Below are 19,343 nucleotides of genomic sequence, written 5' to 3'. Positions count from 1 at the left end.
GGCCCGAAATTACAGAGGCTAAGCCTATACTATGGAGGTGACTAGATGGGGAGAAAGTTTTAAATTACAAAAGGAAAATTTTAAGGTTTACAAGTAATAGTCGCCTCAGTACCAAGTTAAAGGGGAATAAAGAAACCTTCCCCTCGAGTAAGCTTTCTGAGACTTTCATGATTGAAAGATGTCTGCCATTACCTTGAGCTGGTGGGGCTACCGGAGATGGACGAGGCAAGCCCCCTCCTCCTCCTGACTAGAGCGATCGAAAAGACAGCATGCCCCAAAAGGTCCCAGCTTTTATAGTGGAGAGGAAGGTTCCAGAATTCTCTGGGCCGAAACCCTGCACATACCCACACTTTTGATTGGTTGATTAAATAAATGTGAAAAATTCTTGATTGGCTAAAATTTTAAGCAGGCGGGAAGAGATAAGTGTTAGTAACCTTAGAACACCAAAAACAATCTACAAACAGTTCAGTTTAGGAAACCAATGAATACAACAATTCTCTTGAAAATTAATTGTCCATCATCCATAAATCGACAGTAGAGTCATCTGGAGTTAAAATTGGAAACTTCTTCAGAAATGAGTTTCGCTGTTCACATTATAGATGGCCTTCTAAAATGTGCTTAGTTTGAATGTATAGAGTTGGTGTACCTCTGGTACAATTATTATTATTATTATTATTATTATTATTATTATGGTTTTACGGCCTCATTGGACCACTTGAGTCAATCATTTTATGGTCATCTTTGTTAAGTTTTCTTTCTGAATTGGCCAGTAGCTTTTCATTTATTCTGAGCTTTCTTGTCGTTCCTCATCTGTAAATAAAAGCAAAAGCATAGTCATCTCTGTACAGGCTATGGAGGCCCTTGAAGGATTGGAAGGTAAAGACTTCTACTTTCCGTAACCTCGGCACTTGGCGGGTTAGAGTTGTTAGCTCTACGCCCGGCTGCCTTTGCCCCCAGCAATTAACCTGGTACTCATTTTTGGTGTAGGTTGAGTGAACCTCAGGGCCATGTGTATCTCTGGAAGTGGAAATCTCATTTCTTAAATTTTTCGACTTTCTGTCGGGGAATCGTACCCACGTCCGTCCGGGTAGAGCGAGCATGCCTTTACCGCCTCGGCCATCTGTAAATACCCTTTTCATTGTACCTATCTTGTTTGTCTACTTTTGGTTTATTTTTATGTTTTACTGTTTCTTTACATTTTTGTTTTGTTTGGCAAACTGTCCAGTTATTTCTAGTTCTTCCATATCCTCTCTAATTTCCTTAATCTGTCATACTTGTTGCTTCAGATTCCAGAGTTTCTCTATAGTTTTTCTTGGTAGCCATCATTCCTCTTATTCTAATGTCTATAATACTCCCAGATTATATTTTATGTATTTTTTTGTGGCCATCTATAATATAACAGTTTTATTAATTTAATGTAGACATTTATTCAGTTCAAACAAAATTTTCCAACACATTCATAAATGGGGCACGTTTGTCCCATTGTTCTGTCCCTTAAAACAACCGTTACATTCATTACCTCATAAGACAAAGATAAAAATCCAGTGGCTTGATATAACATACCAGTTATTATAGTAATTCAAACTGTGTAGTCTGAGCATTTGGCTTAACAGTCCTTTTTTTTTTTTTTTTTTCAACCCATCCTCTAGCAAAGTTTTATTCACTCATTTCAAGTACCTGTGGATTTTTAACCTGAGGAATCCATTGAGCTGTTATTTTCTTCCATTCTGGGTGATATTAGGATATGCCAGACCTTTCTTGAAGAGCTCTTTATCTAACATCCTCATTTATCAATGGACTCTATGGCTAAATGGTTAGTGTGTTGGCCTTCGGCCCAGGAGGTCCCATGTTCGATCGCTGGTCAGATAGGGGATTTTAACCTTCATTGGTTAATTCCAGTGGTTAGGGGACTGGATGTGTTTGCTGTTGCTCACAGATGTGCAGGTCGCCAATACAGCATCAACTCTAAAGACCTGCACCAGGCCTCTTCAGAAGCTACACGCCATTATTATTATTATTATTATTATTATTATTATTATTATTATTATTATTATTATTATTATTATTAATAATAGTAGTAGTGGACTCAGAAGGCAACATATTTTCCTTTCTTGTCCTACGTGCAGGCATTTGATAGAACCACCTTTTTCTCTAGCAGTTGTGAAGATCAATAAGTTTTGCATTGTTAGGTTGAATGACCAAGCTGCTAGGCTGTTTTAAACAACAATAATTACAACTTTTTAAATACAATCTCTTTAGTGTACTAATTTTAAAATATTTTATCATTTTCAGCTACCTTTAAATCTTTGTTTTTGAAATTGTATATTTTTTGTTTCAGACTAAAGACCCATTAAAAGCCAAGGTTGCCAAAGTAATACCAACTGCCAACAATGGATCTTCAGAATTGGTCCCTATTCATCATACCAAGGTAAAATGTTATTAATATTTCATCTTAAATTGGTTGCATTCACACCCTGAGAGAGATAATGACAGTGATACAGTGGAAGTCTTAAATGTTTGACAGTTGTGTTTGAGATTTGCAACTCTTGGGTAGAATTAATCCAGATAGAAAATACCTATTTTAGGCTACTATGAGTTTAGGAAATAGTTTGTTCCAAAATTTGTACTTATGAATTCAGCATCCTCTTATTGTAATGATAATTTTGAGTGACTTATTTAAAACTGCTTCAGCCCATGTAAAGGTGCTGCGTAACTGAGGTGGTAAAGGTGCACTCAGCTCACCTGGAAGGTCGTGGATATGATTTCCCATCAGGAAGTAAAGAAACAATTTAAGAAACGAGTTTTCCACTTCTGTAATGGTATCTGACCCTGAGGTTCACTCATCCTACACCAAAATTGAGTACCAAGGCGATTCCTGGGAACAAAGACAGCCGGACACAGAGCTGACTACTCTTTTCCACTTAGTACTGAAGTTTACCTACTCCTCCAAGGGCCTCCATGGCCTGTATGGAGGAAGCTGGGTTTTCCCCCCCTTTTTAAAATTCAGCCTTTGTAAGGTGGACTCTAATGAGAGTAAGGAGCATCTGCAGTGTGATACAATTGCATACAAGTGTGATTGAATGGTCTTGTTTGGAGCAGGTGTGAATTTACACTTTATTTCCCAGACAAGAGGACTCTCTCTACCATAGTAATTATCCCATGGGTTGGCTGGGAATCGAAGTCGAGATCTTTGGACGCAAAGCAAGTCACTCTGACCACTACACTATGAATACAAATGCATAAAATGTATATATTTTTTTAATGATTTTGTTTAGACAGTTGATACAGAACACTGGAGAGTAAACAAAGGAATAACCTTTTAGAAGATAAACCAGAAGTATCAACTGAGCGACTTGGCCTTACGGTTAGGGGCGCACAGCTGTGAGCTTGCATTCGGGAGATAGTGGGTTCAAACCCCACTGTAGGCAGCCCTGAAGATGGTGTTCCTTGGTTTCCCATTTTTACACCAGGCCCATGAACGTGCTATGCTGGCGTATCAGGGGGAGAGGTGATACTTCCACATGGCACGTCTCAGGTGGCGGATAGGGGGGTCCTAACCGGCTTTCTGGCGGACTTGAGGGAAATAAAATACCTTTCGTGGACCAAACACACCTCCTGTGGGTGGGGGAGGCAGACGAAGAATTCACCCACAATATCCCCTGCCTGTCGTAAGAGGTGACTAAAAGGGGCGACCAAGGGATGATCCAATTAGAACCTTGAAACTACTTGTAATTAGTACAGTCATGCAGGGAACACCATGGGTTGCATTTACTTGCGCGTAGTACCACTATGTTAGGTACACAATAGGTTTGTGATTAGTAGCGACAGTGTGTGAATCAGGAGGTGGGTCCTACATTACCTGTGATTCGTACCCCGTATATGAGCGACACCATGGTTCTGCCTTATCTATGCTCAGTTCCCACTATGTGAGGAATTCCACGGGATAGTAGGAGTCCCTGTGGTTAGTCCACTTATGTGAGGAATGCCATAGGTTTGCGTTGCCTTTGTAGGTTTGCGTTGCTTGCAAATAGCGCCACAATGTGTGAAACACCATAGGTCTGTGTTACATGTGCGCATTACACTACCTATGAATAGTACCATAATGTGTGGAATACCGCGAGTCTCCGCTACTTTTGATTAGTACCACAACATTACACATAGCATGGTTCTACTTTCCTAGCGATAAAAACCATTATGAGGGGCTCATGGCATGGAGTTTGGACCTGTTTTGACTATAAGCATAATTGATTCAGCATCGTGCTATAGAAGCAGTCCCTTGGTCAGGAATACTATTGTTTTGTACCAGCTTCTGTGCATGCGAGGCACTGTGGGTCGGATCCTCTGATCGTTTTGAATTCATATCCGTCCATCCATTCATTCTTCGTCCTCAAGCTTTGAATTCTGGTCAGTGGAGGGTTTTGGACTATTAAGTTGTCATTTCATTTCGTCCCATTTTGTACCACTAGGGGCCGATGACCTCGATGTTAGGCCTCTTTAAACAACAAACATCAGTCAATCATTTACACCAGGCAAATGCTGGGGCTGTACCTTAATTAAGGCCACGGTCACTTCCTTCCCACTCCTGGTCCTTTCCTATCCCATCAGCACCATAAGACCTATCTGTCGGTGCAACGTAAAGTAACTTAGGTAAAAAAAAAGTATCAAACATCTTGTTAACATGCAGCATGTCTGATGAGCATCGTAATTAGATGTTGATATGGTATTGTATTTTTTTACATCCCACTGGCTACTCTTGAGCATTTTTGAGATGCTTAGTTGCTGGGAACTGTGTCTCATAGGAGTTCCTTTACATGGCAGTAACTAGTCGGTAAACTCGAGTACCCTCAAATACGCCAAACTGAACTGGGGTCTGTTTAACTTGACCCAGTTGACATGTGTTTACCATAGGAAAGTTTACAATATAGTTGATGCGTATCTGCAGTAGCTTTCGTGTTGTACTTGTGTTATGCTGTTGAATATTATATTACAGTGTTTGTTGCATCAATTTTGTTGTGTGTAGCTTTCTTGCAGTTGCATTCTATTAATTTTGTACCCATTAATTTATTTCAGGATGAAAATTCTGTCAGCATTTGGTTCATATTCCAAAAAACAAAATATGTATGGGATGAAGACAAGAAGCGGTTCAACGGACTTCAGTTCCCAATTAATTCTTCATTTGGTGAATATATGGATTGGAAAGGTTACCAAGAGGACCAGGATGTGGCAAATGCTGACCTGAAGTACGGCAGGAACCAGTAAGTAGCATTTAACCTCTCAGGTGGTTTATATTAGTTCAGGTACTGCACTCGGATTAACATTGAAAGGCCATTTCACACAGACATCCAATGGCTGGAATTCTTGCCAGACCAGTTTTTCCTTTACTTGTAAGTTCCTTTATGGCGTCTGTAGTATGCCTGCGATAACTGTCAAACGCAAGCAGGCTTCTCTTCTGCAATAAAGCTCCCGGGCGATATTACCAAACACACTTCACCCAGTCCTCAATTAGCTCACTGTCCATATAGCCAGATTCTTGGGTTCGAACAAAAATACCAGACGGCAAATTTCCTTTCAGAAGTGTTTTTCTTTTCAGAACTACATATGGAGAAAGTTTGGTTCTGTCGTCTAACGTGCATAACATTACCGTGCCGCGTTGTGTTTTGTTACCACCTGTCCTGATAGTAACGCTTTTAAGCCCTTATTGTGAACTGTGTTGTCTAGTGGCATTTCAAAATAAACAGACGTCTGATCAGCATTCCCAGTTTGAATAAGCAAATAGGAATTTTGCTCCCACAAACAAATATCGTGGCGATGAAAAGTCGTCAACTTTTCTTCGTAGGCAGTGGAGACAAAAGTTGATAAGATTTATCCACCCACAGATTGCAGTAAAACCCTTCTTTTTAAGTTTCTTTGTGATCATCAATGATTTTACTTGACACATTTCAGTCAGTACACCATAACCTAGTTCACCTCTTTCAGTAATGTATTTATAAAACCATTCTTCAATTTCAGGAAACTGTGCATTCTGCCCTTGGAAAGCTCTATGGTCACCGTTGCTTTTTAATAACATTTCTGTATTCTTCCTCCAATCACGAATACATGATTCATCAATATCATATTCTCTGTCGGCGGTACAATTTCCGATAGTTTTAGCTTCCGTTTACAACTTTTAAGTTGCTCACTCACAGTAAATGACCACATGCTTTTTTGAATTCATCACTTGTTACCACTGATGCTTCATCACTCAGAACACAAAGTATTAATCAGCTGCCATACCCTGTGGTTCTGTTAACGCGGAAGTGAGCAACGGAGTGGGATTTCAGCCATTGCCAAGTTGCGTTACATGAAACCGCTTTTGACGCTGTTGTCTTCAGAACAATGTATTATGAGATCACAATGCGAAAGGCTTAAATATGACCCACACCTGATTTTAAGGAGCAATACTTTGTGTGGTATTCAGGATTATATAGTAAATGAAAAGAGAAGTCTCGTCAGAATAAAGGTAATGAAGGTGAAATTGTTAGGGCACCTAACAAACCACAACATTTGCATTGTCATGGAAGGAAAAGTTCTTGCAAAGAAAGGAAAGAGGACAACCAAGACTTAGGGATGGTTTAGTCTTGGTTTCGTATTGTTTGGTCATTTATTAACAATGTGAAATCGTATAATGCTGGATTGTTAACTGCACTTCCTGAAATGTGGTTTGAAGCCTTGGATAGTTATTTCTTTCATTGGAATTATCCTAATTTTTATGGGATGCAAATTATGCAAATGAACTGCATCTCCCGTGAGGAGATAAGGATTCTGCCAATGGACAGAGAAAGTTGGTTGCATATGCCTTTAGTAAATGATGGTAATATAGTGGGTCTTTACCATTCCTTACTATATTTAAAGGTACATGTTTTCACATTCCTCGACAATTGCTTTAAACCCATCCCCTTGGCTGTTCACATTCTTATTATTTTCTACTGATCAGAATTACTTTTTAACTCCATGTCTCTTACCAACCACATGTTACTGCTTATTTGTCCTACTTTTACAACCTTCCTATATATCATTAATTTTCAGCCTCATGATCACTTATTCTACCATCTCTCACTTCATATGGGGAACAGCGACTTACAGAGTGAGAAAGTGTGGATAAAGTAGACATAAAAGATAAGTCCAAAATTTTTGTCTGTAGCCTTTGTCAGTTGAGGATAGAATAGGTAATAATTGTAGTGGTCATTGTTAACAAATAGACACTGTGCAAGGTGAAGGGTATGCGGAGACAGAAATGCAAGAGAATGGAAAAAAGGTAGTGGGGAAGGCTGGGTGCTTCTCTAGACCTGAGCCCCTGTTGATGTCCAACTTTGGAGTATCTAAGGGTGAGAGGGTGGAAAGTTGGGGATAAATGAATGAGAAATTTAACAGTGATACAATCTTAAAACATGGTTTGATGGTGCTGGGGGTGAATGTGGATGGGAAAATACTCATTCACTCCTCTTCTATCCAAAAGTGTAAAGGTTTTGCAGAGAGCTTTCCATCAAGTTGTATCTTGAGCGCAACTGCTGACACTGCACCAGTCTACGTCCCCTTCTCTCAGACTACTTCTGATATCTTCCCACGTCACTCATGGCCAACCGCAGGGTCTTGTACCAAGTACTCATGTACCTGTACTCGGGCCGATGACCTTCGATGTTAGGCCCCATTAAACAACAAGCATCATCATGTACCTGTACTCTGCGGGGAAGTAGACTTTCCTCCATCCTGGTGACATGTCCACACCTCTGAAGCTGGATTTCCTCAATTTTTGACAGTAGTGACAGCACATTGAGTATAGTCCTGACTGTCGGGTTGCTTACTTCATCTCCGTTTCTCTTTCCCTCAATTCTTCATAGATAGCACATTTCTGACCCTTGCAGTCGGCTCTTTTGCTACGTATTTAGGGCCCGACTCACAGCTGTTATTGTCAGTACATATATTGAGTTGTAAACAGCCAACTTGGTTTTCTTACTGATTTCCTTCTTGCCTATGAAACCTTGGTTGAAGGCTTGGTAAAGGCAACCATTGCAGCAGTCCTAGTGTTTATTTCTGCATCCATTCGTCCATCCTCGCTGATTGTAGCTTCCAGGTACTTGAAGATTTGTACTTGTTCTATAACGGGAAGGTCCACGTTAGGGGTTTTGCGGGTATATCAGTGACTGCATATTTACTTGGCTAGAGTGTTGGTAATTAAGCAGAGTGTGCATTGAAGCTGGCGGATGATGTTGGACGAAGTGCAGTCATGACGACCTTTTATGGGGTAAGATTTGTTGGTAATGCTGCTGATGAAAGTGGGGCTCAATATATGTAAATAGCTGGTCTTTCAGCAGCTGTGTTCACAGGGGAAGACCCAGAAAGGGGTGGAGGTTGATGAGATTGAATGCGATACGAATTACATATACTGTATTACACTTATGCCGGTCTCAGTGGCCTTCTGATCCCGACTTGGCAGGTTCGACCCTGGCTCTGTCTGGTGGTATTTGAAGGTGCTCAATAACATCAGTCTCATGTCGGTAGGTCTACTGCCACATAAAAGAACTCTCGTCCAACAAAATTCCGGCACCTCATTGTCTTTATTACATGTAACTAATCTCATTATTAGACCCGTATTGAACTATGCTATGATATACTAACAATTTGTTGGTTATTTTGATCCACCTTTTCAATACAAATTACAGTTTGTGTTGCTAAGTTGTGATGTTACAACACTAATTTACCGGGACATGTTTCGCTTTTATTCACAAGCATCATCAGCCTATACAATTGCCTCAAGGTTTGTCATATTTGGGTTGTTACAAATTTCATTACATTGAATGTAAATCTAATTTCAGTGATAACTATATTTAAAACAAGAATAATATACACATTAAAAATTATGACAATATGATTTGCAATGTTAAAATGGATTAACTCTTAATTCTAAAACACATTGACGTCCAAAACACAGTTTTTACAATTTGAAAATTTGGCTAAAAATTGTTTGCAATGTTAAAATAAAATTGATTCAACTATAATTTGGCATTAAAATTTGAGTCATAAATATAAATATAAATATTGGATGTTAATATATAGGAGCCATAGTTTCTGAAGTGTGTTGGTTTCTAGAATACAGTAACATTTCAGTATTGAGAATTTTAGTTAAGAATTGTGCTCTCTAAATAATGTTATTTAAAAAGACTGTAATCTGTAGCAACACAAACTGTAATTTGTATTGAAAAGGTGGATCAAAATAACCAACAAATTGTTAGTACATCACCTCATTGTCTTCCGAAAACCTTTAAAAGTAGTTAGTGGGACGTTAAAACATTATTATTATTATTATTATTATTATTATTATTATTATTATTATTATTATTATTATTTGATGGGTACAAGGGAAAAACAATGAATGTCACAAAAAGCTTGGAATGAGATAACTGAATTTCAAACTTTGACACTCTGTAACTTGCATTATATTCACCACAGCAACTTATTTTACAGAGAGTTTAGTTATTATGTTATATAGCTCTTAGATGGAAGATTATGTAACAATGCTAAGTTTCAGAATTGTTGTCTTTGAAAGTTGTTGCATGTTGCAGATTAAACAGGCTAAAAAAGATGAATGTCCACTATATATATAAAAATTTACAATGTACACAAACAAGAATAAATGTTTATCACTTTTAGAGCTCACTTTGGTACTAGTTTGTGTGGAAGATTGTCATAGAACTTATTTGCAGGATCTCCACAGAACTGTTTTAGATCTTGTAGATCTTTGAATTTTGCATTGGAAATGGGAAGCTGTCCGTTGTACTTTCTTGGTGGATGGAGGCATTCTCCTTTCAGATAAGGCTGAATTTCTCTTTTGTGTTTTTGAAGACCACGGTCCATTGTATGTACTGTGATGTAACACTTCTTGGGGTTTCGTGTGTAACTCACGAACTGGTCTTGTGGGAAATGGACACTTCAGTAAAAGGTTGCTTTTGAAGTGATCTGCCCATTTCTTGAACAAACTTTGATCATAATCTGCCACAGTGATAGGGCTTGGTTTCTGTCATGCAACCCGTATATGTTCTCTCCAGTCTTCAGGAGGTTCAACTCTTATCTTCTGATTTGTAAGATCCATATTTCAATCACATTCTGTATAGGCGTGACCTCTGATCAGATACAAAACAGTGATGGATTTTAGCTGCTTCATAATGTGAACAGCATAGTAAAAATATCTTATTACTGTATAGTTCTTATTTTGTCCAAAGCAGGAATCACAAAATAGTATCAAGTCCTGAATCTCCTCCCCCCAGTAATGTGAAAAATGAAATGGGATAACATGGAAAAAACATATGAGCACTTTTTGTCAACAGCCACATATATGTAAAAGGCTGAATTATTGTTTGAAATAATGTGAACATTACACACTTAAAACTACACCTGTCATTCATAGGAAACATCATTTGTGCTGATATTAGGTAACTTCAGGTTCTTTTGAAAATCGAAGCAGACAGACTCACGTGAAGGGATTGTCACAGCTGGATGGGATCATATGATAGTCCTCAGTGCAAGTTCCTCATTTCGTGATAAGAACCCTGGAAACCATTCAGTTTCAGGACAGTTGTTTTTAAACTGCTTTTCGACTTATCCTTCATGAGTTAGGTATCCGTTCACTTCATTGCAGATATTTTTACCTTTAAGGGGGAATCCCCATTTAGCACATTCTAGGACACCTCGAGCAAAATTATTTTTTTCCTCTGCACTTAAAGCTGTACGTGCACCAGCCTTCAATTTATTGTATAAGGTACTCCATATTCTTCAGATAACCTCCTAATGCTAAATTTGCCACTTCGTTCTGCTGTAATGGCATTTTCCATATACAGTTGATTATACCTACATTTACCCAGTGACCCAGTTAACTTCTTTCAAACTCTTCCCATGATCGGTGGTGCCCTATAAAATTACAAAATGTTATATTTATGTACAGTAAATATATCGGCGGCAGCGGTGGCTGCAACTCGTATCCGAGTAAACATATTCTTCAGCAGTTTATATTTTTACACTCACAATGCTTTGTGAATATCTTTCATATGACTTAGTAGCCCAATCTTGGCATGAAATATACGTTCACACAGATCACATGGAAAGGCTGGGGGAGGGTGGGGCTGAGCTTAATGGAGCTTCCGTGCTTGTCCTCTTCATGTGATCTTCATTCCTCTTCAAACACCATACCTGATGTAGAAGCAGTGTGGCACCAAAGTGTAAGATTCTCAGCAAGCATATCCCAGAATCGAGTATTAATTCCAGCTCTTTTCATAGTATGCTTTTGAAACGCATCAAAGAGGCCCCATGAAGTCTTGTGCCAGAGCAGAGTTCACCATACAGGAGTTAATGAGGAAGCCTGGTTTCACTCATGCGACAGATGTGCCTTATCCCTCTGAGGCGGTGGCTGATGATGCTTACAGCATGCATTTTCTCAAAAACTGCAAGGTAGGTGACACAAGTCTTCTCCCCCTGTGAGTGGAGGCGATAGAATAACACCTAAGGTATCCTCTGGGGTGGTAGAATAACACCTACGGTATCCCCTGACTGTCGTAAGAGGTGACTAAAAGGGGCCCCAGGGGATCTTAACATGGGAGCATGTGTAGGTGACCATGGGGCACTTAGCTGAGTTCAGGCATTGCTTCCACTTACTTGTGCCAGGTTTCTCACTTTCATCTATCCCATCTGACCTCACTTGAGTCAAATTTTTTTTCTGCGACTCCGACAGTATCAGGTTGCGAATCCTAGGGAGCCTTTCATTTTCATGCCCTTCGTGGCCCTTGTCTTCCTTTGGCCAGTATCTTCATTTTTCGAAATGTTGGATCCCTTCTATTTTTCTCTCTGATTAGTGTTAATAGAGGATGGTTGCCTAGTTGTACTTCCTCTTGAAACAATAATCACCACTACCTTACATGGTAGTGTCAACGTTCAAGATGGATCTACGTTTTCGCAGAAGGACGCGCTCTAGCTTTTTGATATCCTGACAGTAGAGGGTCCAAGATTCACAGCCATAAAGCAGTGTTGATATGACAACAGCATGGTAAACCATGATCTTGGTATGCATTGTAAGGTCCTTATTCATTAAGACACGACGGAATAAACGTCCAAATTCTGAGTGGTTTTCCTGCAGTAAGTATTTTGCCAAGAAATGTCGGTATTTGTGAATTTCTTATCACAGACTCTATACCGGTAGAGCATGTTATTATTACAGTAATGGCCTGGAGCGAAGTAGAGAGAGAGAGAGAGAGAGAGAGGTTCTATCTAAAATGACTTCAGTCTTTTTTGAAAAGAATTTATTCAGGAAAAGTCAAATTATATCACTTTACAAGTGAGGTTTTATTTCAGGCGTCTTCTTCGGCAATCCTCTAGGCTGCGTCCTTGCCATGGAACCACGTTGATAGCTACACACCCTGGCACCACGATCCCACATTGGCAGCTCCACGCCAGGGCACCAAAAGCCTTTGAAGGTCTGGAAGATCTCGCTGCGGGGTTATCACTCACTATTTTATGACTGTAGTTTATATTATGTGGAATAACTCTGACTTCCCCTTTAGGGATTTGAATGAAATTGGTACATGGAGACGTTTGTGAAACGGTCAACACGATGATGTTACTCACTTACCAGTATCTTAATTATTATAGAAGTAAAATTTTTTGCAAGGAAGCGTCTAGAATGTCCCTGATGTGACTTGTCCTTGACTGTTCGCTGCGAAGCTACGTGTCATTGGCCATTCGTATTTCTGTTAAGTGATCAGCCATTAGCGTCATCTTGTTCAGGTGCTCATTTTGCTGGGAACTTTGTCAGGCCATAGCCATAAAGTGTTTCATGTTTTTTCTGAAATAATTGTCCTTACATAACCTTTCATTTTATGGAGCAACTGACCTGGTTTTAAGTCTCCAAGCTCCAGTTCGCTCACCAGCTTCTTTGTTTCTTTTCACTTTCTTTGAAAGTTATCAAGTGTGGTTTTTTTTTTTAATGAACATTTTATTCTGAACAGTTAATCAAATCCCAAATAAAGTCACGGTTCAAGTTGCGCTAGTAAATAATGAAACTTTTTAGTTTCTGTTTTAATACTGTTGTTTGAGTCATCAGTCCATAGACTGCTTTGATACAGCCCTCCATGCCACCCTATCCTTTGCTAACCTTCCATTTCTACATAACTATTGCACCCTACATCTGCTCTAATCTGCTTGTCATATTCATGCCTTGGTCTACCCCTACCGTTCTTACCACCTATACTTCCCTCAAAAATCAACTGACCATGAACCTACTACGCTGGCGTAGCAGGGGAGAGGTGATACTCCCAAGTGGCGCATCCCAGGTGGCAGATAGGGGCGTCCTAACCAGCTTGCAGGCGGACTTGAGGGAAATAAAATACCTCTCGCGGACCAAACACATTACCCCCTGCCCGTGGGGGACGCACATGTAGAATTCACCCACGGTATCCCCTGCCTGTCGTAAGAGGCGACTAAAAGGGGCCCGATGGGCTCTCAACTTGAGAGTGTGGATTGGCGACCACGGGGCCCTTAGCTGAGTCTTGGCATTGCTTCCACTTACTTGTGCTGGGCTCCTCACTTTCGTCTATCCTATCCGACCTCCCTTGGTCAACTCTTGTTCTTTTCCGACCCCGATGGTATTATAGCATTCGAGGCCTAAGGAGTCTTTATTTTCACGCCTTTCGTGGCCCTTGCCTTTCTTCGTCCGTTACTTCATTTTTCGAAGTGACGGATCCCTTCTTCTTTCTTCTCTCTCTACCCCCTGTGGGTGGGGGACGCAGACGAAAAATACACCCACGGTATCCCCTGCCTGTCGTGAGAGGCGACTAAAAGGGGCGACCAAGGTATGATTGTCTTAGAACCATGAAACTACTTTTGATTAGTACCATCACACGGGAACATCATGGGTCACCTTTACTTGCAAGTAGTGCCACTAAATTAGGTACACAGTAGGTTTGTGATTCGTAGCAGCAGTAGGTGTAGACTGTGGGTTCCCATTACCCGTGAGTCGTACCCGCGTGAGCTACACCACGGATCTGGGCGTAGCCTGTGAGTTGTACCACTATATGAGCGACACCATGGGTCTGCGTTGCTTGTGAATGGTACTCACTATGTGAGGAACACCACGGGAATACCGGCGCCCGTGATTAGTACACCTAGGTGAGGAGCCTCATCGGTTTGTATTGGCTGTGAGTGGCGCTATTGTGTGAGAAACACCATAGGTCTGCGTTACCTGTACGAGGTACAATACTTGTGAGTAGTACCATAATGTTTGGAACACTGTGAGTTTACGCTACCTTTGATTAGTACCGCAACATGACAAATACCATGGTTCTACTTTACTAGCGATAAGTACCATTCTGAGGGGCCTTAGACCTGGATTTTGGACCCCTTTAGACATCAAGCATTCCTCGATTCAGGATTGTGCTTTATAAGTGGTCCCTTGATCAGTAATACTATTATTTATGATCTTTTTTTGAGTCGGATCCACTGTTTTTTTTTTTTGTTGTTTTTTGTGTGTTCATGTCCATCTATTCATTCTTCATGATTTTTTAAATTTTGGTCAGTGGATGATTTTGAACTTTTTGTTGACATTTGAACCATGCTCCTTTTGCATGTTTCTCATATGTTATGTTTACTACTCATACAAGTTTTGTTGACCTCAGTTCGAGGAAAAACCTGAGTATATCCCTTGATAGGCCACAGAGCGCAGCACTCTGCGTGGTGTGTATTGACGATCTTTTGCCGTACTAGACTACTGTTTTCATCTTTTGACGCATATCTTTGCCTTCCTCACTCGTGATTTTTTTTTAACAATGGAGGCTAGACGATGTGAAATCGCCTTCCTTTGCTTTAGGTGGATTTTTACCTTATTTAAACGTGGGTTTACCACCATTCATGCCATAATTAATGTCTTGATTTAACAGGTATGTGCTTTCTGTTGTCTCTTTATTATTACTACGTTTGCATTACCTTTTTACGATCCCTGATGGGCCGGTCGATGTGCATCTTCTATTTCGGTTCGTGTAAATGGTGTGTGTGACTGTGAGAGGTTAATATTATGATTACTGCTAATTTGGGAATTTGGTCTCGAATCCATCACGTTTTTGGTGCACTTGTTCGGGTGCATTTGTTTTGTTTGTACCTGGCCGCCTTCGAAGTAACGACTTTCGTGTCGACAAAGTTTAATTTGAAGTCGTACGAAACTCAAGCTTAATGTGATTTGGTGCACGATCCTGCCTGTTTTGCCCGATTATACAAAATACGTATAATCTTATATTGTGCTCCCATAGTGCACGTTATTAGTTCAATATGCGAGATCTGGAACTGTGTTAAGGTGAGTCATGTGGCGTGTATTTGTACCTCATGTGAATGTTATGAGTGAATGCTGGTGTCTGAAGCAAGTAAAAGATGGGCTATCGATTGGTTCATTCATGTTTTATTTCGGTTTCATTTCGATTTTGTTTGGGTACCTCTTTTCCTTATCTTGGTACAGATTTGTCATTTACTTGGCCATGTGTTGGTTGGGGCTCGGCCTAACCGCCGGTCGGCCATGTTGGTATTCTTATTTTTCGTATCTCTGCGCATGCCTGTTTTATTTTTGCTGGACCAAAGATGCTGTACTCAGCGCCTTTGGCTGGTTCATTCCTTTACTCCTTGCGTCTTATGTTGATCTCTGTGGTGACGTGGGTTAAAATGTTTTTGTAGTAGGAGGCTTCTATTATTGTCGTGCGAATGGAGAATGGAAAGATATGCGCTGTGAATAATTTAATCTGAAGTTTAAAAAAATAAAAAAATATATATTGGCTGTACTACCGTGCGCACGGCAAATTTAATTGAAATATTAATGGTAATGAGGTCATTACTGTATCAGTGAGCTGATAACGAAATATTTGGTGTGTGTTATAATTATTTATGTTGAGCTCACCCCACGACCCCGGCAGAAACGCTTGTGAAGGTATGTTTATGTCTTGTTTTTTCTTTTCTCTGTTATGCGATTGGCTTCTTTTTTCCATGTTTGGATTCTATTATTAATTTACTAATAAACCTTGTCCTTATGTTTATTCTACGTTTCATTTATAGTAGTGTTCTATAATCGTCCTCGTTGGTTAATAACGAGGCCCATCTTGAGCTCAGGGCCTTTTTCTGCCTTCCCTAATCGCGGTCCGCACCTCATTCTCCCGTTACGTTTGTTTCATTTTCGTCATATGCTATCCGTAAGGGAGGGGTTTGGCACACATTTCATTTCGTACCTTTAGGGGCCGATGACCTCGATGTTAGGCCCCTTTAAACAATAAGCATCATCATCATCAAAACCAACTGAGCAAGTCCTGGGTGTCTTAAGATGTGTCGAATCATTCTCTCTCTTCTCATCAAATTCAGCGAAATCGATCTCTTCTCGCCAATTTGATTCAGTATCTCTTCATTCGTGAATCGATCTATCCTTCTCACCTTCAGCATTCTTCCGTAACACTACATTTCGAAAGCTTCTATTCTCTTTCTTTATGAGCTAATTACCGTCCATGTTTCACTTCCATACAATGCCACGCTCCACGTGCGAGTCTTCAGAAACATCTTTCTAATTCCTATATCAATGTTTGAGGTGAGCAAATATCTTTTCTTAAGAAAGCTCTTCCTTGCTTGTGCTGGTCTGCATTTTATGCTCTCCTTACTTCTGCTATTGTTACTTATTTTACTACCCAAGTAACAATATTCATCTACTTTAAGACTTCATTTCCTAATCTAATATCACCTGCATCACATGCCTTCGTTCGATTGCACTCCATTACGTTTGTTTTGGACTTGTATATTTTCATCTTGTACTCCTTACTCAATACTTTGTCCATACCATTCAGCAACTTCTAGAGATCTTCTGCAGTCTCAGATAAAATAACAATATCATCGGCAAATCTCAAGGTTTTCATTTCCTCTCCTTGGATTGTGATTCCCTTTCCAAATTCCTCTTTGATTTCCTTTACTGCCTGTTCTATGTAAACATTGAAAAGGAGGTGGTACAAACTGCAGTCTTGCCTCACTCCTTTCTGGATTGCTGCTTCTTTTTCAGAGCCATCGATTCTTGTCAATGCAGACTGATTTTTATACAAATTGTAGACAATTTTTCTTTCTCGGTATCTGATCCTAATCACCTTCAGAATTTCAAATAGCTTGGTCCAATAAACATTATCGAATGCTGTATAGGCTTTTGGGCTTATGCCGTGTCAAGAAATAAGTTGAAATTCTTTACGTTTCGCAGAGAACTGTGCTCTCCGTCATCAGAAGAAGCCTTTCTCGTAGACAGTAGAGATTTTCTTCTGATGACGCAGAGCACACTTCTCTGCGAAACGTAAAGAATTTCACCTTATTATTGACACGGCATAAGTCCTAAAGCCTACACAGTATCATGTCTATAAGTACGGGCCATGAAAGAATCAATGGCAATATTATCGAATGACGTTTCTAGATTTACGAACGCCATGTATCTGGGCTTGTCCTTCTTAATTCGATCCTCTAAGATCAGACGTAAAGTCAGGATTGCTTCATGTGTTCCTACATTTCTTCTGAAGCCAAATTGATCTTCTCCCAACTCATCTTCAACTTGTCTTTCCATTCTTCTGTACTAGCATAACAATTTGTGCCTCTGCCTGGCAAAACAAAATATCCAACTTCTCTACCAAAAATAGAGGCAATTTTATACCGACCTTGTCTATTTCAGTTTTACCTCTTGCTATTTTTACAGCTCCGGCTGGCTCCATGGTGGTTTTCTTCTTCCTTGCCACGAACCTACTACGATGGTGTAGCAGGGGGAGAGGTGATACTCCCACGTGGCGTGTCCCAGGTGGCGAATAGGGGGGTCCTAACCGGCTTGCCGGCGGATTTGAGGGAAATAAAATACCTCTCGCGAACCAAACACACTACCCCCTGCGGGTGGGGGACGCACATGTAGAATACACCCGCGGTATCCTCTGCCTGTCGTAAGAGGCGACAAAAAGGGGCGACCTTGGCGCGGACATGGATTGCAGTTTGGTATAATGTGATGGACCTCCTGTGGATGGCAGAGGCTGAATATATCCATAGGTAATACCTGCCTGTCATAGAAGGCGACTTAAAGGGTCATGTGGCCATGGTCCCCTCTTTATTTTTTATTATTTTTCCCAGGGTCAGATGTAGAGCATTCAAAATTTTGATGTGCTTGCTGCTCTGTGATGGAGCTCCTATGTGTGCGACGACGCTCGAAAGCCCGCGCCAGCAACCACCCAGGACGCGGCGGGTGTGAGTGTCATGTACCCGGGCAGTAGTATCCGCCTGACAACGCAGGTCCCCGCACAGCCGAATGCCAGAATTACATACTATTATTAATTATTTTTATTTATTTTTTCTTATTTTTAGTGCTCTGTACACGCTATGGGGTACATGCTATTGCGGGTGACTGGAGGAAGGGAGTACTAGTGCTCATTGCCTCAGTCATCCCGTATTAGGCATCGTCCAACATCGGACCCCGGGTAGTACCTGCTACGACCAGGTGGGTATTGCCTTGGCTGCTTGGTTCGGCTACAGAGACCCCTGATCGGAGTGGGTGGAGGGGAGGAAGCTATCGGGCATGACTTCCAAACGAAGTCGGCTCTCTCAAGGTGGTCGCCCACCTAAGTCTTTAACTTTTGCTTCCCTGAGAGGTTCAACTCCCTGGGAACATGCGCAGCGTGAAGGAATGGGATCCAGCTTCCCTAGGTTTCTGGTCGCTACCAGGACCGATGGGCACGATTTTAAGCTGGTGAAGTCGATCCTTTTTAGTAGGAACATCGAAGGCGTCTACGGCGAACTGGAGGAACTTAAGAAAATGCGCAACGGTAGTTTGCTTCTAAAGACTCGTACAGCACTGCAAGCTGATCAGTTGCTTAAGTGCGAGCACTTTGGCGAAATCCCCGTCAAAGTGGAGGAACATAAGTCCTTGAACCTGGTTCGCGGAGTCATCTTTCACCGCGACCTTATTTTGAACACCGACGACAAGTTGATGGAAGACATGAAGAACCGTGGCGTGACACACGTCCGGCGCATTACGCGCAAGGTCAACGGTGAAGACGTTGCCACTGGTGCCTTCATTGTCTCTTTCAAGTTGTCAGTATAACCAGAGAAAGTCAAGGTAACAACTTATCGTTGCGATGTGAGGCCGTACATCCCGCCTCCTATGCGATGCTATCAATGTCAGCGATTCGGACATATGGTATCTCGCTGTTCGAATCAGGCTGTATGTGGTACATGTGGACGAGTAGCTCACGGCGCGGAGGAGTGCACAACTCCATACAAGTGCACTAACTGCT

General features: G+C 40.9%; 1 protein-coding gene across 1 annotated transcript in view; it reads left to right on the top strand.

The window, feature by feature from the left end:
- The window catches only part of LOC136871743 (endoplasmic reticulum transmembrane helix translocase), a 211,353-nt gene that overhangs the window by 20,756 nt on the left and 171,254 nt on the right, over positions 1-19,343 (top strand). The window contains exons 2-3 of the mRNA XM_067145292.2: positions 2,339-2,428; positions 5,071-5,255. Coding sequence (XP_067001393.2) covers positions 2,339-2,428; positions 5,071-5,255 — 275 coding nt within the window. The remainder of the gene's footprint in view (positions 1-2,338; positions 2,429-5,070; positions 5,256-19,343) is intronic.

Source organism: Anabrus simplex, chromosome 4 (assembly GCF_040414725.1).
Source record: "Anabrus simplex isolate iqAnaSimp1 chromosome 4, ASM4041472v1, whole genome shotgun sequence".
Taxonomy (NCBI): Eukaryota; Metazoa; Arthropoda; class Insecta; order Orthoptera; family Tettigoniidae; genus Anabrus; species Anabrus simplex.
The sequence above is the reverse complement of the archived record's forward strand: the minus strand, read 5'-3'. Positions and strand labels throughout refer to the sequence as shown.